At 36.5% G+C, this 24,347-nt stretch overlaps 1 protein-coding gene across 2 annotated transcripts in view; it reads right to left on the bottom strand.

The window, feature by feature from the left end:
- Nucleotides 1–23,850, bottom strand: part of GART (phosphoribosylglycinamide formyltransferase, phosphoribosylglycinamide synthetase, phosphoribosylaminoimidazole synthetase) — a 35,550-nt gene extending 11,700 nt beyond the window's left edge. The window contains exons 1-14 of one of the 2 annotated variants that reach the window (XM_026848266.1): nt 22,993–23,850; nt 19,110–19,258; nt 14,952–15,047; nt 14,054–14,228; nt 13,258–13,369; nt 11,935–12,003; nt 9,855–9,980; nt 8,927–9,014; nt 8,428–8,513; nt 7,646–7,814; nt 6,830–7,061; nt 3,938–4,032; nt 2,663–2,772; nt 1,888–2,086 (exon numbers count right to left, since the gene is read on the bottom strand). In XM_026848266.1, the coding sequence (XP_026704067.1) occupies nt 1,888–2,086; nt 2,663–2,772; nt 3,938–4,032; nt 6,830–7,061; nt 7,646–7,814; nt 8,428–8,513; nt 8,927–9,014; nt 9,855–9,980; nt 11,935–12,003; nt 13,258–13,369; nt 14,054–14,228; nt 14,952–15,047; nt 19,110–19,258; nt 22,993–23,159 (1,873 nt within the window). In that variant the 5' untranslated portion in view covers nt 23,160–23,850. Of the gene's footprint in view, nt 1–1,887; nt 2,087–2,662; nt 2,773–3,937; nt 4,033–6,829; nt 7,062–7,645; nt 7,815–8,427; nt 8,514–8,926; nt 9,015–9,854; nt 9,981–11,934; nt 12,004–13,257; nt 13,370–14,053; nt 14,229–14,951; nt 15,048–19,109; nt 19,259–22,197 lie in introns of both variants that reach the window. The other variant, XM_026848274.1, reaches the window with a different exon arrangement.
- Between the last annotated feature and the right edge of the window lie 497 nt (nt 23,851–24,347).

The following is a 24,347-nucleotide window of genomic DNA, read 5'->3' as shown; positions in this document are numbered from 1 at the left end:
GATAAGCTCTTCAGTACCTCACTATCTGGTAGTGATGAGCATAAGGTGGCTGTGATGAGCTTAAGGTGGCTGAGCTGAATGTTCAGCTATTGCAGAAACGCAAGGTGTGAATTTAGCAACATGCTTCAAATGAGACTTTTATGGGATGATACTATACAAAGACAGAACTACGTGCTATGTGCATGCACAGTGAAATGAATGTGTGAAGTTGGAGCCCAAACTGAAATTTATTTCGATGATCCAAGCTACTGAAAAGCATTTCCTCCTTAGGTTCAGAGTTACTGCATCATCTCTGTCCCTCATTTTCTGAGAGTGCCAGAAATTTGGAGAACAAATCATGGTTGTTTTATTTATGAGTTCAGACTTATTTTTCTATTAGCACAAAAAGGCATTTGCTAACCCATTTATAATTTTCAGAAATCATTCTTTGGTAATAAATTTACAACATCCAAAGCTCTTTGAAGTTTTAAAGTCTTCCAACTGGAAATAAAATATTAAAATTTCAGTAAGAGATTTCATAGCAAGATTTCACATAACATGTCCTTATGCTGGAGTATGAATGGTTTGATTATATTTGATAAACTGAGAGAACAGTTCATGCAGAAAAAATTAGATCAGAACATAACTAGCTCTTGTTCAAAGCTTGTAAACTACCTCAAAATTACACACTCCCACTTAGAAAAGACTTTTGTTACTAGGTCTCTTAAAGAACTGGAAAAAAGGACAGAATTACTGTCCTTTTTTATAAAGTGCTACCTAAAGTAAGAGACTTGAACTGTCATTTTTAGTTTCAAAATAAAGGTCTTTTTAAAAAAATCATGGTTAATTCTCCATACCTGTTTTTATTAAAAAAAGAAGGAAAAACAAGACTATATGAGGAAACTGAACTTTCTGGGTTTTGTTGCTTTAAAATTTAACCCTGTGTTGTACTCCTTTTATAAACTAAAGAGTTATACGGAAGAATGTATTTTTCACTGACCTAGATATACTTTTATTGAGTTCAACAGTGTCAAAGCTGTATTTTTTAAGATTCAAGAAGTGAAATATTGTGTCATTTTCATGGATAACTAGGTTACTATATACCAGAACACATGCATAATTTGTAAAATGTATTATGTACTTGTATTATAGGGCTGAAAAGGGAGATGTCTGAGTCTTAACATCTTGGAATATGCTCATCTTGATGAAATAAATCCTCAGCAAGTCTTCAGTAGAAAATAATTTTGCTATTAGTTTTGTAACTAATGAAACCTGGATTCTTTTCTGTTTCTGTCTTGTGGTTAGCTTCTGTGTCTTAAATAGTGAGCTCCAGGCAAAGCTTCTGTTGCATTCATAAAGATATTCTCAGGCTTTCTAGTTTTATGAAGTTTGTGGGAACACAACAGTTGTGAGATCTCTACCTTTCCTGTCAAATTTGGTTAAAATCAGCCAAGAGGTTCAAAGAATAATATACACACACAGAGGGACATGTGCATGCACAGTAACACGTATAAATCTTGTTTCTAGAGGAAAACTTGAGGATTTCCTTTAGCATAAAGAATAAAAATAAACAAACCTATTTGGCATGTTTGAAAATTTACTTGAAAAATACAAAGAATACATTAATTGTTAGTTTTCTAGGTAGCTGTTATAGTTACAAAGTTAAATGAAAAGATACAAATAAGAAAATTTATATATAACTTCCTGAGCTAATGGCAGTATTTGTAGAGTACTGTCTCCTTCCAGTGGATAGAGATTATGTTCTCTGAAAGCAAAGACATGTGACACTTTCGGGTTTTTTTCACTCCTCTAATATTCTTCAATAGAGTTGGAAAACAAACACATTAAAACCAATTATAAAGATATTGCATCAGATCTTTCATATGCTTCAAAGAAGAGAGTTCATACCCAGAAGAGCACATCCTGCTTTTTTGCAAGCTTCAGCTATTCCTGCAATGACACCCTGAGCCACTTCAACGTCAAGTTTGCCACAGGCAAAATAGTCAAGGAAGAAGAGGGGCTCCGCTCCTTGAGCCAAGATGTCATTGACACACATGGCAACCAGGTCCTGACCTATGGTGTCGTGTTTCTTACACACTTGCGCAATCTGCAAAACACAGCAAGAGAACCCGTTGGTCAGCTTTGAGAAAGTGAAACACAAGCAGAGAGTCTGCAGCGGAAAGGGATCGAAATCACACTGTTCCTCTAGATGCTTTTTGAGGAGCAGCTTCATTTATTATCATCTCTGTGAGCCTCTCGCAACATTTTACTTTAAGAATCATTACTTTCTTAATTGGCAAGTACAAAAGGCACTTGATGGAAGGGGACTAAATTGGAAAGGGTTTATTGCAGTTTGCATAAACACAGTAGTAACCACATAATTAAATATTTTTCCCCATGAGTAATCTTTTTCAGGGTGGAAATTTTACCTTAATGTAATGGAGTCCCTGATTACGTACTTAATATTAAAAACAAGTTATTTTAAGCATCATTTCAAGTATGGCTATTTACATGCAAGAAGTTAAATGTATATTTAATTCTTTTGCCTGAAGGAGGGCAATTTTGTTTTTCAATCCCTTTTCAGAAAGACAAATAGGTATTTTCAAAAGACAACTGATATTTTCTGTTGAAACATTTTCCCTTCTGTGCTATTTTCCTTCCTTTAAATGGATTTTCACATTACCTTGAGTTTTGTGCCAACACCATCAGTTCCAGATACCAAGATAGGATCTTCATAACCAGCTGCTTTCAAATCAAAGAGGCCAGCAAATCCTCCAAGTTCTGCATTGCAGCCTGTCAGCCATAAAATGGGAGAAAATAGTAAATTTTTGCTTTCATGGGTTTCTCCAGGATCTCCAACACAAATTCTCTCCAATGTGTGTCAACATGACTTTGCTTTGTCATCAGGAAACTTTTCTGTGACATTTAGAGCCTCTTCACAGAGGAACGGGAGCTCCTAATCTTCCTGTATTTGCTTTTTCTTTTTTCTTCATTATTACCTAAGGCTAAAAATCCAAAACCTTGTGACTGAATATTCAATAATTACTGTGACTGATATATTTAGTATTTCTTTGAGAAACAGAAAAGGAATTGTAGTAACAAATTGAAGCCCACTGCTTCCTGTGAAAAGATGGTAACTAGGCATTTTTCCAAGTGAAATTTCTTATCTCTTTGTTAATACTGCTACTTACAGCATAATAAGACTCCTTGTTCATAAGACGGGTTGCGATGGGTAAGTACGATAACCTTAAAACTACAAGTGGTTAAATCCTAAGAGTGAAACAAACCTGAGCAGAAAATACTATGAATAGTAAGAAATGACTAGTTGTACTAGTGTGTGTGTTTGTATCTATATTTTTCTCTCTATGTACATACGAAGATTCTCAGCTAATTTGAAGTAAAAAGGTTATTACATAAATGAAAAATATTTTAAATCTATCAAAAAAGTTACAAGGGCTTGCTAGAGCAAGAAGTGCCTGAGATCACAACAAAAAAGGATGAATTGATTCTGTTTTAACCAAGCAAAAGATGTGTCTTCCATAGCTATCTCAAATAATAGGTAGCATCTCTGAGGAATTCTACATCTTGTACACCTTTCTAAGCAGTCATCTACAAAAACTGTATAGTTCACTGTGCCAAGAAATAATAGTCCGTGTAATAAAAAATAGCACTAAATGGTAGGATTTTTGCTTGCATTTATCCTTTTAGAGTGCTGAACTGTATTCTCTAATGTTCATGACATTCAGGATATACATTGAGAGTAATTTTGGGAAGAAAATCTGTAAATTTAATGAAGTTTTGAAGAAATCATAGGGATTTGCTTACTGCAGATATTTCTTGTGTAATCTAGAAACATGCAGAACACATATATATGAGCTTCTGTATCAAGATAAAAATCAAATGATAAGCCTCATTGCCATAAACTGACTGAAACAGGAATAGAAGGTACAAGTCTTACCTGACCTTGATGTGGCTGCAGCTAGAGGTTTAATTTTCTGAACCAAAGTATTGCCTGCTGCAATGTCTACCCCACTGTTTTTGTAAGTCAGGCCTCTGAAAGAATGTTAAAACAACTCATTATGGCAATGGATTACTAAATGCACAAACATGTATTTTAAAATAATATTTACTTCTTTGCATCACTAAGGGGATTAACCATTCATAATCCTATTCTGCTGTCAAGTACCATTATTTTCCCCATTTTTACAGTAACTTTGCTCACATAAAATGATTTCTAAGTATTGCAGTACTCATTTCAGGCAGGTTCAATGGCTCAGAAGTTCATCTTTTTGCTGTTTGCAACCTGATCTCAATACATATACATGAGGATAGGGAGTGTTATACCAAAGAAACATGACTACATGAATTTGCACCAGTCTGCCATAAACAGTATTCAAATAGTTCCAGATATCTTAAAAAGAGCACCAGTATCATATGCTATCCAGTCAAATACCAAGATAAAAGCCAACAAAACAAAAAAAACCCAACAGCAAGGTAAAATAGGTAGAATAATGGATCTGATTTTGCAAGGAGTGAATCCATGGTCCAGATACAGAGGCCATCAGTAGCATAGTTCCTATGCTCAAAACAAAATATATACAAAAATACACCACTAAATCAGAACACCTCAGCACCATGCAGGATCAAGCTCATTAGATTTTCAAAATAGAAATATCACATAATCAATAGTCCTCTATGATACTACAACACTTTTAAAATTGTAGCTTAAAGTTTGCCTCTCCTTATCAGCTGGAATGATACTACCACAAAACCGGCCACACATTTTTTACTTAAATGGACTTTGCATTGAAGGATATATTTAAAAGTTAATTTTAATAGACCTAAGTTCCTAAGTTCCATTTTAACATTCTAGAAAGAAATGTTCATAAGCTCTGGGTGTTTTTTTATATACAGCCACACAACAGAGAAAACACACTTAGTACAAACTGGTATATATAATTTGTCTGTGCATATGACTGACTGGGGACATTATGTATCATCTCATATTTACAGAAAGACCTTTTTGTTTCTTAGGTAGTGAGTTCAGTGAGTTTTAATTACTAGTTATACCAAATGTATCTCACTCCATTTAGGCAATTGTTATTTCTCCACTGTCCGTGGTATGATCCAGGTTACCTGGTGCATCCCTATTTTAGGTTCGTACTTATTTTAGCTCTCTTACTGATGTAATTCAGTAGTAAGTTTAAATTCCAAGGGTGAAACGCTGTTGATTAACAAGGTCAAATACAACAAAACAACTGGCCAAGAAGTGCTACCAGGAAAATACAAAGGTATCTGCACTCACGTTGTATCACTGCTCAAAAATTTGCAAGAGGAAAATAATTATAAGAAGCAGCTGTTCAGCCTGTGAACAAGACTCAAGGAAATACTAGCCTGCAATAACAAGAGACTGAAGTCAGCCCTCTCAGTCTGAACATGATAAATATTCAACATATTTTCACCTTATTTTTAAATGCACAGTATCTACTTTGATTCTTTAAACATATTTTTAACTATTTAAATTTTCTTAAATATTTTTATTAAATAAATATTCTGGATATTTTCACAAAGTGAAATGCATAGGACTTAACCCTGCAAAGCTGCCAAGAGGAGGTGAGTCTCCAACTTTACGGAGCCAACCATTACTTCCCCTAACTGTGTGCAACACAGAGTCCACAATGAAATGTGCCTGAATATCTGTTCTTCCAGTTTTAGGATGTCTGAGCAAAAGTTGGTGCAGACTCAACGACAGTGAAACAGGCACTGACTGCCAACAGTCCCCAGGAGTCCCCTTCATAAGATAGAGATCCTCCCAGCATACAGGCACTCCAGTCAAGAAACTTGCTGGCTATGGCCTGTGAACTCAGTGTTTTAGAGAACTGTTCATTAAAGTACCTTCTCCTGTTGCCTCATACACTGATCTGATTATTTTCTACTACAATACAAACACCAATTACACATTTTCACAAATTTCTCAAAAGATGCACAGTACTTGAGAGAGAAAGAAGACTAAATACGAATGCTCTTGTTCATGTAATAAGTTTATTGATCATAATTTTACAATATACTAATCAGTGTGCACTGTCAGCAAAAATGGAACTCTTACTAATATGCTTCACAGACTATAAAATCACCTCTTATCAAAAGTTATGTTTTGGACTAATTAGAGCATAGGAAGACAGATATGCTTCATTATTAGGCAAAAATGAGTCTAAAAACCCGCAAGAAGCTCTCAATAACATTAGAGAGACAGTAAGACACACTGCTTTAAAAAAAAACACCTGCACCCATATAATCTCAAGACTGTTAAAACAAATACTGTGAAAATAAAAGGAATAATAATAAAGAGGAGCAATAAATCCTACCCATGTTGTAACTCAGCTATCCATTAAAATGCGTATCCTGACAAGGTAGGTGTTTCAAGATCATTGTAATAATTTCTAAAAACTCTAACATAAACCAAAATAATAGCTCAAAGCTTATTCATATGTATATTTCATGATATTAATATCAGACCTATGGGCAATAGAAATCTAGAGCAAAAGCTGTGGTTTAAAGCCCAAGAACCAGAACTTCACCCTCCCTGAAACAGGTATAACAGACATTAACAGTACAAGTTATTCCTATGTGCTTGTCACTGTAGTTTAACTCAGTCTTGGGAGAAAAAGAACATGGATGAGAGAGCCATCAAAAAGACTTGTCTGGTCTTGCTTAGATTGCTTTCAAGAATGGTAGTTAAAACTTGTCTAGTTATATATAACATCAACATCAGTTTGTTAATGTAAACTAGTGATGTCTTTAAGCCCCTTTTACACCAGTTATTTCCATTTGAAGTATTTCAAATATCTACCTGGATTGTCTCAGGAAAGCTATAGCCCGATAACCAATGTCCTTTCTATAAATGGCACCCTTGAAGTGTATGGCTGCTACTCCCTTGTTGGCCTCTTGCAGTGCTGTCATTAGATCCTCTTTAATAGCAGTTACTGTAAGGACTCTTCCTCCACTAGTGACCACTTTGCCATCCTTCAGGGCTGTGCCTGCATGGAACACCTCCAATCCTAGTTGCTTAGCCTTAGGAAGTCCTGTGATTGTTGTTTAAGAAAATAAATGCAGAAAAATCAACTGATTAGAACATTCTCTATCAAATTACAAATGAACAGATATTAAGCACTTGACTGTGTCTAAAAATCACAATCAGTGTGATCATGCTGGGAAATAGGAAAAAAATTGTGAAAACTACATTTTGAGGAGAGACAAGTCTACTACTTGTATGCTCAGAGACACAGGAAGAGATATTTAGCTGAAATATCTGCATACAACATTATTTCCAGCTGGATTTTATACTTCACTGACATAGAGACCATAAAACTTACTAGCATCAACATGTAAGAATCAGTGATCAGCCCGGAACTACTTTACCGTAACACATATTAAAGAAATGCTACAGAACTTAACAATATAGTGTGGAGAAGCGAAAATACAGTGGGTGCATTACCAATAAACTCTGATGTGTGAAAATTCAGTTGTCTCTTGCTGACCCATAACCACAAGATCTATAGTTTCTATGAATCTGATTTACACTGATTCACCTTCATCTGGCAAATGAGAGAATGGAAGGAGGGCAGGAGAGGAATCAGACTTCTGCAGGTTCTCCTGCTATATTTACCTGTTATTTCCAGACCCTTGGGATATATTCCTGGATACCCTTCACTAGCCATGACCACTGTCACAGCTGCACTGTCTTCAGACCAAACTGGCATGGAACTAGACAACTTTTTATTGATAACCGCTTGCATAACTTCATACAAATCACTTTTCAGCAGTGGAAGAATTACCTACAAAAATACAGATTAGCAAATTAAAGAAAACAATGTGCATTGTTAAATTTTCTTCATTGAGCTTTTAAAAATACTAATGCAACTGTAAAAAATAACATTAAATATGTTCATATACTGTATTTTCACACATACATATATACTGTGCATAATCTATGTACCTTTAAAAATACTCTTCCTTGAAGATAATTTCTATGGGTAAAAGAACTGCTATATATGGAGGGAAAAAACAGAGGCTCAAGAACCCTATTTGTTATGAAGAATAGACATGAACGGTTTTGTTCCACTTGTCAACATTGAGTGGGGAAAAGAAGCATTCACTTTAATACAGAAAAAAAAAATCCAACTCCATTCCAGAAAGGATAGGAAAGTTCTGAGTTTCACTCAAGCTTCCCCTTGTAAAACCCATATTTGAGTATAACCTGCTGAAATCTCCTCTGGAATGGAACAATTTCATAACAGACCTTACCTCTTGAATAAACAAAACAAATATTTTAAATTCCAGTGCAATTCACTAATTATTCATCCAAAGTTAGTTAGGAATAATGGTAGATGGTAACAGACTTTTCTCCTCCCATAATGCCAAACTGTATCTCCCTACAAAATAACTCACCTGACATTCTGGGTCACCAAATCTACAGTTAAACTCAAGAACTTTAGGTCCATCTTTGGTAAGCATTAATCCAGCATAAAGCACACCTAGAATAAAAAATTATATGAGAAGCTATCTAAGCAACTGCATAAGTCATCTGTTTTGAATCTATTCATAATAGTGTTAAAGTGGATGCCCCCTATGCTCATTTAAAGGTAGGATGTTAACACTTGAGAAGTGTTAAAAATAAATCAGGCAGAAATAGTTGTGGTTAAAATTTTGCAGCTTATTTTCAAATGTTCTCCTTTCTGTTCTTCCTTACTTGATGATTAATCACTGTTAATGAAATTATATTCATTGATTTCAGTGGACTCTAAATCAAGCCACTGATACCAAATCCAGCTTCCAAATTAATCAGTTATCATCCTTAACTTAAAGTGTAAGTTAGGCCTATAAAGAGGACAAAGTAAAAAAAAAAGCCTTTCTCCTTATGATTAAGAACCCAAACTTTTGTACATACCAAAATAGGGGACGCCTTCTTTCCTCATGCCATCAACAGTTTTCTGAAGAATAGTATCTCTTATTTTCTGCAGTAAATCTTTAGAAATCTATTAAAGCAGGATGAGAAAACAGTGTTTGTAAAAAGGGAGTGCATTTTTCCTGTGATAGCTAGTGTTTTTAAGAGCCAAGCAGAACACCTGGATGGCCTGTTGCTCACTCCAAAACATTTAATACAATGGAAAGCTAGGTTTTTTTTTTTCTTTCTCCTCAGACAACATGCCGCAGCATTAATACAAACGTGCACATTTCTTCAGACACTTTTCCATGCTTAGATCTACATGTGCAAGCAATCCCACTGGCTTCACTGGAGCAAACCATTTGCACAGATACACAGGAATTTACAAAGACAAATCACAGCTGGGAAGCATAGTGATCAATGATCACATTTTATTCAATAAACAAAATTAATATATTTATAAAGGAACAAACCCCATATTTTTTAAAATTAAAAAAGAAAAATCACTGGTAATGACATAGGTGAAGAAAAAGAAAAGTAAGTCCTTTTGCATATGGAAGTTCCTTGCCAAGCAAAAATGTGTCATTAGTTTAATTCGGCACAAGCTAAAAATATGGTTTTAAGTACTTGGTTCTAATGATCAGTATTTCGCAACACTTAAAAAACAAATAAAAATACAAGGTTGCAGAAATAACAACACTTCCACCTTTATAATTACAAGTAATGGAGTAAAAATATCCTTCTCTCCAGAGAAATAAATTTATTAAGTTACAGACTTTATTTGACTATGTCTGGTTTAGGCAACTCTTTCCATCCACAAGAGCTCACTCTCTCCTGTTCACTAAAGTGGAACTAAAAATTCACATATGCTTCCAACAGTAGAGCTGTCCTACAGCTGTAGTGAAACAACTCCTTATCAGTACAGTTTTACCTGAGGTGCTGGGGAATAAGCTCCCATTCCTCCAGTGTTAGGGCCTTCATCTCCATCCATTAATCGCTTGTGGTCCTGGGCTGGAGGCATGGGAGCAATTGTGATGCCATCAGTGAAACATAAGCACTAGGAAACAAGGAGAATAATTAAAACTCCAGTGTATGATTAAAATTAAAGTGCAAAAGTGCAAATATATTTGAACTTCAGTGTTGCAAATGGATATTTAAGAGTCTAAATTCTGTCTTCCTGATAAACTACAGTATTCTAAATATTTCCCTTTTCCCTTGGGAAACAGTGCCTCATTTTGGTGTGACCATCCTACAGAAATTACCTTTAATATAACATATAAAAAATTATAACATACATCAGTAGTTGTACTGAAAAGAAATACTCAAAAGGTTAAAAAAAAACATAATTAAAATATTCCACAATTGAAACTACTTCTTCCCTCCCACTTCCTTCTTCCTGTCCCAGAAGGAAGGCATTACATTCCTTTCAAGATTTCTTTTCCTTGCTGATAATACTATTTAATTTTGATTTATTTATAAATTACTTATATAGCAGATGCTTTTATGCTCAATATCTTCATAGCAATAAGCCTGATGGCATCTTCTGTAACTGGATGATGATCTTCACTGTCTGGACTACTGCTAGCAGCACTCAAAAACATTTTATAGTGCTAATTGTAAAACAAGCAAGGATTCCCCTACAAAACCTGAAAATGACAAAATATTAATATATTAAATACTACAGCCATTTTTTGGAAGGTGAGTTATTTTGACAGGTAAGGCAAGCAGTATGTTTTCTTCATGTTGTCAGTCACTACAGGAAAAAACCCTTTAAAATGTGTGTTTATATTATTGTGTTATATTACAGTAAGTCTGCTAGTATCCTAAGAACTAATTAAGAGCATTACATGTTTTCCACCAGAGAATGAAGATCTGGATAACCCCTTAGTTCCTAAAAAGGTCAAGACAACCAGGAAGGAAAAAGGATGACCAATATCTGCACATCTAATTTCTTCAAGCAGGAAACCAGACTATGCAAAGATTGGCAACAGTTGAAGATGACGGCTTACTTTATAAATACCACCACCTCCAAGATGAATGTTCACAACATCCAGCATAAGTCAATTCCAGCTCCAGGACCCAGGAACCTGAGCTGGCACTTGGCTGTTCTACTTTGTGTGATGCAGGTGTCAAGTTGCCCTGCCACCTCAAGACCTAGGCTCTAATTCACCTTTTCTCCTTCACACTCTGCTAATTAAATCAGATACACTTTTATAAATTAAGGAGCTCAATCACTTTAAAATGAAGGAAATGTTCTCTATACATCTGCAGAGTAAATCAACACTGTCAAAACATTCAGCAGCCTTTGGTTCCAGGTCCTTTGTCCCTGGGTGCACTTCCACACTGTAATATCTCTGGCAAGGAAACTGGTAAAAGAGGATCCTGCCTGAGCCTGTCTTGAGTTGATTGTTCCCTTGCTCCAGAGGAGTTTACTGCTCCCTCATGATGTAGTTCAGCATATTCTCTTCATGAGCAAAGCTGATTAAAGAAAATCTCCATCCTCCCTTTCTGCCAGCCATTCCCTGCCTTGCTCTGCACTTCCCTGTTACTGCACTGATTCACATGGCACTGTGCTCTAAACCACAACACAGAAAACATGAAAGGTGGTGTTGCTGATTTCTTTGAAAGAAGGTCTTTAGGTTGTAGCTTCACGAACAGGTAACTAATATAACTGAATCGAAGACAAATGGCAGTGAAGAGATAGCAATGTGGAAGGGAAGGGACATCTTATACTGTCTCTGCTGCCATTTTTAAGATTTTATTTTTTTTTCCCATGTGGCAACAGCTGATTACGTTTTGTTGTTTTGGGGTTTTTTTTAATTTGAATTATTTTAACAGACTGCAGTAAGTCTGGTTCTTAACACAGCTGTCTAATACAACTTTATTTATAAATAGGTAACTGTTTTTAAGTAATAAAATCCTATATATCCCTGCTGTAGGTACTCACACAGTGTTACCTAAATAGTTTAGAACAGGTATAATCAAAGTGTTACAGTGAGATGCACACTTACAGAAATTTCTTCTCCTTCAAGAAGTTCTTCAACAACAACAGTTTCCCCAGCTGTGCCAAAAGTCTTATCCTACAGTAAAACCAACATTTTTTTAGTTCTGTTTCAGTTATTTTAAACTATTTAAAATGCAACAAGAACAAATATTTTTAGTACAGCAAGAAAAATGCAACACAGTTTTGAGACTATTAATCCATTCTCCACCTTGGGTATGTCAGCAATGGTAAAATCTTTGCCCCTTTTTTCTGTTTATTCTTAAATAAATGCAGATTTTATGTTTGAGCATTTTAAATTGCAGATATTTATAACTTACTGAGCAATTCTTCATGCTTTACCTTCTGAAGTTTGCATTCATGATACTGGACTAATCCCAATGTCTGTCAAGTCTATAATCTGAACTTTAATTTATAAGAAAGTCCAATTCTATAGAATACACTGGAAGGGGGCAATATTTTCATATTCCAGTGCAATGTTCTAACACTGACTGCATATTCAGGCAATTAAGAACAACCAACTCCAACTGACAAAAATATTTTGTGCATCTATCAGACCCTCTAACATACATTTTTTTTGTTCAAGACATTGGGCCACATGCTAAGACATGTATTTATCCAATAACCATACAGACACAACAAAATATGAGTGCAGACTCTATATTCTAACTCATGAAACAGAAGAGTGTCTGACAACATCTCCTGTGAATCAGCATAGCTTCACTGAATTGTAAGATGCTGTGCTGCTGACACCAGCTAAGGACCTGACCTGTATGTGCTGTATTTTCCAGCTCTATGTTCCTAACTGTTCAGATTAAATTGCTTCATTTTGCTGCTCTTCAGATTTTGATGGTCCTAATATATTTGTTGAATATCCTACCTAAATGTATACTTAACTTGAAAAAAAATTCCACTGGAATTCTACTGCACGTTTAAGTGCGTGTGACTGGAGTCTTAAAGCTGATGTTGCTTGCAAGATCCAGCTCAATCACAGTGTTAATATTACAGCATTGTAGTACCTGTTTGATCGCAGCAGTCTCAAAAATGGTACACCCTCCCACCCCCAATTAGCAATACATATGGAAATAAGTGTGGGTTTTCATTAAGAATTATTTTATTTCAGTCTATAGGAACAATGCCTAGAAAGAGTACCCTGCCCCAAGCAATAAATATGACAGAGCTTCCTAGCTGTCCAAATAATGGATAAAAGATTTGATGTCTTTCAGTCAAGTTCTTATTACACAGAAATAAAGAATATCTTTGAAACTCTGAGATGTTAACAACTTATTTTGTGTGAGAACTCCTCCAGTTAGTGCATGACATTTCTACTCACCTGCATGATTTCAGTAACAGCTTTGCAGGCTTCTTCCTTGTTTGAAGCCACAACTACTCCTTTGCCAGCTGCCAGGCCACTAGCCTTTACAACTAAAGCAGGGAAGTTTGCACTTCAAAGACAGAGAAGAGAGATTCAACAGTAAACACTCTATATTGCAAATACATTTTGTAGGCATTTTGAACATTTCAATAGTTGAAAGATCAAAATACTTATCAGTTTTCATAGCAATCGTTTTACCTTATTGAATAACACACAAATGAAAACAAGGCTTCTCTCATTATGCTATGCCCATGAAGGATTTCTGCTTCCTGTTCTTTCCCCACCACTGAATTTCATTACTGTTCTGAAAGGTTGCTTTCCTTTTAATAATTTACTGTTGTATCATTTTTGGGTCACCTGGATTGTATTTTGATGAGTAGATCATAATTTGCTGCGTAAGTCTCCAATGCAGAATTTATAATCTTGGAGAAAAGGTACAAAGAAGGCAGAATATATGACTATCAGTCTGCAAGCTGGGTTTCCACAGTAGGCGAAATAAAAGCTTGTCCTATATTCTCCTGTAAACTGAACCCTGAATATTATTTTCATTTTAGAGCAGTAAATAAGAACCATCTAATTGTCAGACTTATTGCAGTGTGATAGTGTCATATCAGATTATCCTTTAAAACTTCTACAGATGTTCTATGACAGCCAAAAGTATTAATAAATTAGTAATCATCTGATTGTTTTGGATACCTAGCACATTGTACTTTGCTGTAAAAAAAAAATATTTCTAAAACGACAAAAACTTTACCTGTTAATAAAGCTACATGCTGCTTTAGGATCAGTAAAAGATTTCCATCTTGCAGTTGGGATCTCATGACGATCCAAAAAGGCTTTGGTAAAGCTCTTACTGGACTCCAGCTGAGCTGCCTTTGATGTTGGACCAAAACACCTTACTCCAGCTGCTGTCAAGTCATCAACAATTCCTAAAAATGACAACACACAAAAAAAATTGTAAATCACCAGACGATTTATAGGAAACATGTAGTCCAAGTCTACAGATGCACTGATTCATTGGAACAAGTATGTCAGGAATGATAAGCCATATATATCTAGCCAGGACCTATTTTATCAGATGGGCCTTAGATGCATTCTTCACTGTAACCATGAGCAGGTAACCCTGCTGTATCTGGGGCTAAGAAGATCTGCTACATTTGGTAAACGATTACAATTCCCCCTTGTTTTATTATAGTTTTTAGCTACAAAGTAGATATTAGCCTTTTGTGAAGATGACAACTGTTGATCATGTGAAAGGTTAAAACACAAAAATTGACAGCATGTTTATTAATTTTTTTAGCCAAGTCTCAAATTATTATGATTTCAAAAAATGAAAAATCCATAGGAAAATCAAAAGTCTAGTTAGGTTCCTATAGGAAACACTTTGATGCCTCTTTTACTAATCCCAAGCACTTCAAAAGAAACTGAATATTTAATGATATTTTAACTGTTATATAGCTCGCACAGTACCCTTCAGAAATTCATTTTCATCACAGTACAACCCTGAATTTCAGGATTCTGCTATGGAGAATCTGTTTTCATTCCTACTGAAGACACTCAGATAGTGTGAGTGATGTACAGAAGATGGTGACTAAAATTTACTTTTCTTCCTAAATTATGAAGGCTATGAATTTTAGCTTGCTTTATCTTACCAGCAGCAAGAGGAACCTCTGGACCAACCACGACCAGTCTGATCTCCTGATCTCTGCAGAACTGGGCAAGTGCAGCATGATTGCTGACTGAAACAGCTGTCAAAGATACAAAAGAGTGGTAAGACTGCATTCATTACTGTTGCTTAGCACTTATTTATCACATAACACTGAAGCAGCATTTTCACCAGTCTCACATTATTGAATGGCATGTTACTGTGAATCTGGAAGAGTGAGGAAAACACTAATATATAAACACAAGGCTTAGTCCAAAGACATGGGCACAGGCTGTGGTTTGACATGCATTGTCAACCCACCTTGCTTTTGAAGGTGAGAAAAGAAGTTTTGGGTTTCCCTACACTGCCATACAATAAACTGGTATCATCTCTAGGAGCATCCTGTTTGCCAGCACAAGAAGCATTGTAAAGGATCCAAGTGAAAAATAACTCACAAGCAAAAAAAATATGCATGTTTTTCAGCCATTCTCCTCCCTGAATAGGGTCACCATGAAGCTTTACACATTTGTGTCATCATGGTGTAGGGGACAGGAACAACACAGGAACAACTGAGTGGTGGTGGGATTGCAACTGCTTTCTTCTTTCCTTCTTTCTGTAGTGCCAGCTAAAAATTGCCGCACTAAACTGACCCCACTGAAACAAAGGGGAATCTGAACATTTTTTCTTACATTAGTCTGAATTTAATAAGGCAGGTGCTGTAATTATGGGTGAGGATATTTGGTCTTAGGTTTTTATGACCATTATATTTCCATAAATAAACATTTAATATGACCATACTTGGAATGTCAAAAATTGTGTAACAAAAGAAAAAGCTTGCATGAAAGACAATCATGTCAAGTCTCATGATAAAAAATTTACGCAAAGGCAATGCAATGCCACTGCTTTTATCAAGAATAAATAAAGCCAAGGTCTACAGGGGATGGGAACACGAACCTGGAGAGAGCCAAAAAAGCAGGGAGCGTGGCCTGGCATGGATTGGCTGACCCTGTGGGGAGGAGACTAACACATTAGGGCACAAAGCTGGCAAAGGGGGCACAGCACAGCATAGCACAACCCCTCCTTGCAGCTGGACTACTTTGTTTTAAGTTGTCTGTGAACTTCTGTTAATGACTCTACTGGCAAGCATACCAGGAGCAAGTTTCCGGGGAAGTGATGAGAGAGAAAGGAGAGGCAGTGAGTGATACTGCAGTTTCTGCTGGACAAACAGACATGATTCTGTGTCAGTGCCCACTGTGCTCTTGCCATCCTGTATGAATAAACTGCCTGCTTCCACAAGAGAAGCAGCTATTTCTGCCTAAGAGATGGCATAAAAGCAACTATCTGAAACCTACATTTTGGTTATTTACCCTATTTGGGTGGAGTGGGGTTAAAAAACAGCCTGAACACTAATAAAAATTACCTCCTTGAAACCTATTTAATAGTTCAATTATTTTGCTCCACCAACATTTGTAAGTAAGGAGAAGCAAAGGCCTTTGACTTCTGTGTGTAATTTATGCCAACTGACTTCTGGCTCACAAGAGAGCAAAAACAAAAGCATAACACACTTGGCTTTAAAGTACTGATTAACATAAAGGTCAATATTGTCTTTCAGTCCCATGGGGCTGTTGTGAAAGCAGCTGGAGAACAGCAGATCCTGGTCAAAGAGAATAGGAGCTCTGGTGGGCAACTGAAGAGGGACAACCTCTGTTCCCTGCAAGATTAATCCACGTGAAGGGGAGCAGGGAAACGAAAGAGCCCATCAGGTGACTGAGCTTTTCATCCCCAATTCTCTTGTCACAGGTCTGATCTACTACTGGTATCAACAGTGAATATGGCACAAGATTTTTCTGATGTGGAAATGTCCTACTAACAAACAGAAAAGAATAAATCACATTGTCAATATAGAATTTTAACTTTTCCCCCAAACATGATTTTCCTCACGATGTAGACTGAAAGGGGGACATTTTTGAAGCCGTGTTTCATTTCTCAAAATGACAGCTAAACATTCCTTTCAAACCAGACAGAAGGACCTTGGACCAAGGTTTTCCAAGCTGGACCTTAAAGTTAAGAGCATAAGTTACACTGACAGCTAAAATGTGATGGAAGGAGGTGTCAGGATGCTAAAGTCCATTCACAGACACGCATATGTCTACCTGCGGATTCAGCAAACCATTCTGTAAGCTCTGGGCACCACAACTGCCCTGCTAATTAAATATAAATTTAATATAAAATTATATTTAGTCACTCAACCTAAATCTGTCTTTATTGTCAGAAACAATTACTGACTCAAATTAGCCATGAAATTTTTTTTTTTCCACTTAGATACAGGCAAAGTTTGAAGGATTTAAGGTTATTTGCAATTTTAAGATCACCTTTATGTTTCAGAAATCATCTGAGAATCAGAGTTGCAATGTTAATTAAAGGCAATCTCATGAACCATGAAAGGAGGATGAACTTTCAGAGCCAAATCTTGATTATACCGAAAAAAACAAGAAACAATGGTAGCAGTTTCACAGACATTGTTGCCCAGGCTCACACAATATAATAGGCCTCACATGATTCTGTAAAGCTGTTTTCCATTTTTTACCCTGGGTTAGAATCTAGATCCTAGTCGTAGGACTAAAATGCCTGAGTGGATAAGACAAATTGTTTCCTTAAAAACCAAACTCTTCACAAATTCTAGATTGTTTCCTCCTCCTGGTTGGCTGAGGATTTCTCTCCCAAAGTACATGTGAGCCCATAGTCTAGAAAAAAAGAGCATTATTATGCACGTGCTCAAATACTTTCCACTGTTGAGGGTGCAATATTTTTTATGGAATAACAGGTGAGAGAAAAGCACATCTGTTTTTAAAAGATACCACTTGTGAAAAAGTACTGAAATTAACATTCTACAGGCCATACAGACTGGCATTGACTCCATTTTGCACAAGGGTAAAGATTTTTGTTTGACTTTCGGGGATAAGAAGGAAATAGGACTTTCGTGTCAGGTTCTTCGTTGAGCCCTCAGAGGCCAAATAGAACAAAAAACTACTTACGATACAGTGACTAGTCAAAGAAATTAAGGACAAAGTTATTTAAACAGCCTGTAATTAAGCATTCCAATGGAATTAAATATGATAATTACCTGCTGTACAAGAATCTGACAGGATTCATGTTTCCACATGAGATGGTAACAAAAAGATTTTACTCACATGGAAATACGAGTGCAGAAAACTGCTGTATATAATTCACATTCACATGCATACTATGTTAACTTTAATTCTGTATGTTATCATGTTTTAAAGTGGAAACTTAAGTTGGTTGTCTAAAGTACCTAACTCAGAATCTGTTATATACAGGGCACAAGATGGGAATCTCTGAGTAAATACCCCTGGTTTTATACTGATTCATTGTGTGCCTCCAGGTAAGCACCTTAAACAAGTATTTTTTTTTTAATGCAGCACATAATTTTGGATGCTCAATTTGAAATACCTTAAGCTTGATTTCTCAAAACTAATGACTATGAATAGTTTGAATTACAGCAATCAGAGCTTAACATATTAAGCTACAACCTCAAAATAGGCAGTCAATACAAAGAGAGAAACATTTGAAAATAACCTTAACTTCTTAAGGTCAATAAGACAACGGAACAAATGTTCTTCTATGGTTGAACATTTCAAGTGAGTAAGTATTCTCATCAAAGGTTGTAGAGATCACAGGGCTTCAATGCACTTCTGAGAATATAGTAGTGAATTTAGTACTTTAGGTGCTGGCACTTGCTTGAGGCACTTTTCAGCTGTTCACCAACCAGCTGTAGAACTGCAGTGGGTATCAAGAGAAACCACCACCCTTTCCCTGCTAAGCTGCTGGGAGGTGGGAGCCACAGCAGCTATCCTGAGCTGTATTCCCTGAGGAATGGGCATCAGACAGATGGGAGTTTTGGCTGCATCCTCCATCCCCAAACCTAAAGAATTAGGTATCACAACTGAGATCATATAAAATGAGTGGTAGTTGCACAAGGCTTTGCTCAGACTTTTTTTTCTTAACTGCATTTATATGATCAATTTCACATGTCCAAAACGTTAAAAAATAGTAATAATAATAATCGTATTACAGCTGTGCTTTCAGATTGATGAATAGAACTTACTGGTTATCAAATTGAAAAATGGTATTTTTTTGGTTTTACCTGAGTTGGAAATTTTTCCATTATCAGCTGTTCCTGCATTTCCTGGAGCAACAAACACATGCTTTACATGTGGAGACTGGGCCAACTTCCAGGCCAGCGCATGCTCTCTCCCTCCACTGCCAATCACAAGCACTTGATCAGCCATTAGTCTGCATAAAACCAGAAGCAAAACAGCCAGAATTAGCGGCGTGAAGTTAGGAAAGCAAGAGCTTCACAGACCATGGTTTTAAGTGTTGGGTGCAACACAGCTCACAACAGAGGTGAATGTCACTTTGTTTCAGGCAACAGTATTTCTAGAAGTGTTTTATTGGTTAAAAAAAACCCCAAACAAACAAGAGATGTACATGAAAATGGATAACTGACTTAATCAGATGTGATATAAACTAAATGTCAAAGATTGAACTGCTCCAGAACACAGAAGTAACCTGGAGGACAACCCATCCTGGTTTTCCTTTAGTCAGATTGGCAAATACTTCAAGTTATATATAAGTCTGTGATATATGAAAAACCCTTATGATGTCCAGGCTGTGATGTGTAGCCTATAGAAATTCCTGAAGAATTCAAGTCTGCAAAGAGCAAAGCCCATTTGATGAACTAACTGTAGGAACACAGTTTTACAGTGTTAAGAGCTGAATAGGACCACTCAAGAGTTTTAAGAGGCAGTATCTAAAAGAGCTCTAAATACTTTATGAAGAGGAAAGGCTGAGTGATGAGACAGGGAAATCATCTTCCAGCTCTGGCTTTCCTTAGGAGAGAACAACAGCAAGGCAAACAACAAGGATGACCAGGTGTCATTAATAAAGGAGCTGGCTCTGAGAAGGTACTGCTGGACATCCACTCCTTTCTCCCATTCCATGGAGTTTTAGAAAAACACATTAACACTATTTTGGCCTGTGGAAATAGATGTAGGAACGAAAGCTGCAATTTCATTACAATTTTAAACTGTCCAAAACTTTTTCAGCAGTTTGGAAACAAAATGGTCACAAAAATGAAATCTCTCAGTTTCACTCTCCCTATGTCATTATTTGTGTGTGTACACATAACTTACACATATTGGACTGATGTCAATATTACAATTTTTTCTTTGAGCAGCTTTGAAAGTTAGCCTTTGCTTTTTAAGATATGTTACTTCTATGCATATTCTCTACATATTTACTGAAGTATGTCACCTCAGAACTGCTATCCTGACAATGATATCACACAGCTAGCAAGGGAACAGAAGAGTTCACTTTCACTGAAAAAACCCACTGGAATTCAGAAAATAGCATAATAAAGAAATAAGTACATAATTTATAAAATATGTACCTATGTCTTTATTTGGAATTCACCGAGAAGCAAAGGCTAGTCTCCTAAGCTATTCAAAGAATAATCTGTTAGAGTCATATTAGTTCAACCATATATAAATTACATATACAAATGATGTCACTGCACTGGTTAAAGTGAGAGTTTTATTCACAGAAGTCAAACAGTCCCTGAAGAAGCAATTCAGCAGAGCAGTGAGCAGCTACAAACTGGCAGGTGGTCTTAAGCCCATGTGCAGCATGCACTACTTGCAAAAAATAACCTGAGAACTATAAATCTTAACATATGCAAAATAATAATCTAAACCTCTAAAAAATGGCTTAATCATTGTAAGTAATGAGAATAAACAAAAACAGTTTTGTGCTGAAAATGGCACAATTTATTCAAAGGGCTTTGCATGGCTAGCAAATAGGTCTGATGTGTCCCTCTGCTGTGTTAATCACATCCCATTCATCGGGAGGAGGAACACAGCTCAGTTAAGAGTTCTAGCCAAAAGGAACAACCCACCTCCCTGATGTAATCCCTGCACACGTAACACACAACCCTTGGTCGCTCCCTGTGCCTCTTCCATCAAGCAACTGGTCACTGACCTGTGCTTGCCAATGTGTACAGTGCCTCCCAAGGCAAGCTCAGAGGAAAAATCCCCGACACACACACACAATGTACTTTGAATACACTCAGGTCATAGCTCCATTTCTAAGAGTAGTGAAAACTCAGATCTCCTCTGTGGTCCTCTCCTTTGCGTGAGGACAAGAGAGGATGACTAGCACAAAGCACATCTTAAACAAAAGAGGAAAAAAAAAAAAAAAAAAAAGGATTTCTAAGGGAGAAGCAAAAAGACATGATAGAAAGCAGTTTTTCAGTCAACTGATAAGGCAGGGGTGTGTGCCTCTCCCTCCTGCCAGCTGCTATAGCTGGACTTGTTGATAGCTCTGACCCTGGTGAAACCCGTCCTTTCTGAGGACCTGGACTACACAGGAGACAGCTTCTGCTCTGCAGGCACTATGTGATGCATCTGGTGAGCCTGATTTTTAAATCCAAGCCCTCTGTAATAAACTTTAGACAGGAAGAGCCCACACGTTTTAGAAGGTATTCCTATGCCATTTGCTACTGTATTTTAATCCATTAATGAAGGAATGATTTGTTCAGAGTGATACTTTTAGGCAAAACATCCAGTCAGAATAAAGACAAAATAAACATGAATAGAAGGATAAAATACAGAAAATTAATACCAAGTTGTTCACTATGAACTAAACAACTGGAGGTAAAATTTAATAGTAGTTTCAGGCTGGGGGGGGCACCAATAACTTTCTAATCAACAGTGTCTGACAAAATATACATGTTGCAAAATTGCAGAGATGTTTGAATTACAAAACTCCATGATTACTTACAATAAAAAAAACATGTTGGATTAAAAATCATCAGTTATGATATACATAGTTGGGACACCAATTTATGCTAAACCTCTTATATTACAATTCAAGCAAAAAGAAAAGATAAAAGAATAAGGGATTGGCTTAATGGATGAATTAGATAAAGGCAGTAGTAACCTAGGACAGAAGAGTGAAATATAAAAGAATAAACATTTATCATGTAGCAGGCAGCTATCTCCAACTTAACTATACAAACAAGCACATTTCCAGTGCTGTCCAGGGAGTCATCATTAAATTGTAACTTTTAAGGCCAATTTTATCAATAAGAAGTTGAACTATACACATTACAGTTTTCTTACAAGTACCTCAGAACTGAGTGCAGAGGTTTAAACCCAAACAGAGAACATACTCACTCTATCCTACGTGCTGCCAGTTTGAGGAAAGTAGTACTCAAGAGTTCAGATGAGCAAAGAGAAAGGAGATAAGTAGCCTCTGGTTAAAATGTAGTACCCCTGTCCCAATATTACCACCCCATTGACGACACTGTGCAACTAGCCAATGAACGGGAAAGTCCAGCCATTCCAGCTGCAAAGAGGGGACAAACTTGCATACAAATAGTCTAGGAGTGAGAAGCAAAAACTTTGCAGAGCAGGAGCAGCACATCCTGTTGTTTCTAAACATGCAAAAGAAATTCTGTACCACCCCAGGTATTTTTTGCAGTTAAAAACGTTTTACTTATCAGATTGTAAACATTGTCTTTTTATCTAAAAATGAGGCTATGCACTTTGGCTATGCATAAAAATGAGGCTATGCATAGTCCTATCAAGAGTATGAAAGAATAAAGTTCATAATGTACATTCACACTCCATTAAGCCTACTGCTTAAAAATAGCAGGACAGGCTTGAAGATCCAGTGACACTGTTGCCAGCTAAAGTAACTCACCATGCTAGCAACTCAGTCAAAGAATCACTTCCTTTTTTCCCCTCAAGTAACATATTCTAATACTACTGTCAGCTGGAGAAAAATTAATAATATACATCATAAAGTTTTATATGGGTGCAAGTAAATAGAACAAGCCATGTATCATATGTTCAAATAAAATTTAACCATTTTATAACAAAATGTGAGGAAGAAATAAGTATCAGCCATTTGTTTTGAAATTCAGTGCTATTTGTGCATCCCACAAGCGGTATCTTAGCAACTTTTACTTAGGGATGAAGCTAGAGAAGAACTTCTGGTGGCAAGTCCCATTTAGGAAGCTCAAATCTAGCAGTGGCAGCCTTTCTTTTTCACACTGACATAGAAAGATGTTGTGTAGGCCCTCTGCTGCCCAGCAAGATGTGGCATTAAAAATGAAAATTCCAAGAGGCGACATTTCTTTTTATTTTTGTCACTAATTCAGGAGTCAATAATTTGTTCTCAAAACACCAAAAGCCATTCACAAGGTAGATATTTCTTCTGTGAGGATTATCACACACAGAGGTTTTTTTGGAAGCAATATGTGAAATCCTTAAAGATTCCAAAACGGTACATAATTATCTTCAGCAAGCATTGTCTGCTATAGTAAAGAAGGAAGATATGTTTGTTTAAAAGATGTTTTAAAATAAAGACATGGCATTTCAGACAAGGGTCTGTTACTGAGTCCTTATATGAAGTAAGAACAGAAAAGCAGAAAGAAGATAATCACTCCGTGTATCCATGAGAATAAAATACGAGGATAGAGTGAAGACAAGTCGATTTCCAAAGCCTATCCCTGAGGTTGCCAGTAGTAAGTCAATAGGGACGAGCGTCAGACTAGAGATCTTTATTCTCCACAAAAGGTAGGGCTCACCAAGAAGCTGGGCAACTCTTTCACTAGGTCAGGGCCTGTGGAGCAGAGAAAATAAAGTGAGGAAGGCAAAACCAACAGTATCTGATAGCTTTCCCCATCCTGACTCCTCCACAAAGCAAGATGAGATTTCAAATACAGGTAGAAGAGAGATGAGGTTACCAATTCAGTTGCTGCCCCTTCCCTAATAATAAGGAAGGGACAGGAACCATCAACTCTTTCTTGAACTGATCCTGTGTGCATACCTGGGGGTTAAGCTCAGTTCCTTGGATGCATTTATGAAGATAACTCTATAAGAAAATGTAACCTCCTTAAGTGATTTCTTCCCAAGTTTCAGTTTCATATCGTAAGTATGTGGTGCAAGTTACCTAAACATTTTATCTCAACTAGGTGGAGTCTTGTAATAAGTCATTGCCTTATTACCTCACCCCTAACTAAAGCAGTAAAAGGCTGCAATTAAAACAAGATATATGCAATATAGCACAAACAATAAAGGGTATGACTGGTGGCACCTCACTGTTTCAGATAATGTCATTTTTTTTTTTTTAAAAATTAAGCTCCAATGATGTTGTTTTCTCTGTGCTCCTTGATTGAGACACCTGGGTGGAGTGTGTTTTGCTTTGGTGAGCCAAATCTTGAAAGCCTGTGTGAAAAAGATGCCACAAACCAAAGATGATTTGTAGCATCGTAGTTCCAACAAAATTGGAGTGACAATGGTAACACACAGGTATAAGT

The sequence above is a fragment of the Athene cunicularia genome (genome assembly GCF_003259725.1).
Source record: "Athene cunicularia isolate RWA chromosome 1 unlocalized genomic scaffold, athCun1 chr1_part1, whole genome shotgun sequence".
In the NCBI taxonomy this organism is placed as follows: domain Eukaryota; kingdom Metazoa; phylum Chordata; class Aves; order Strigiformes; family Strigidae; genus Athene; species Athene cunicularia.
The sequence above is the reverse complement of the archived record's forward strand: the minus strand, read 5'-3'. Positions and strand labels throughout refer to the sequence as shown.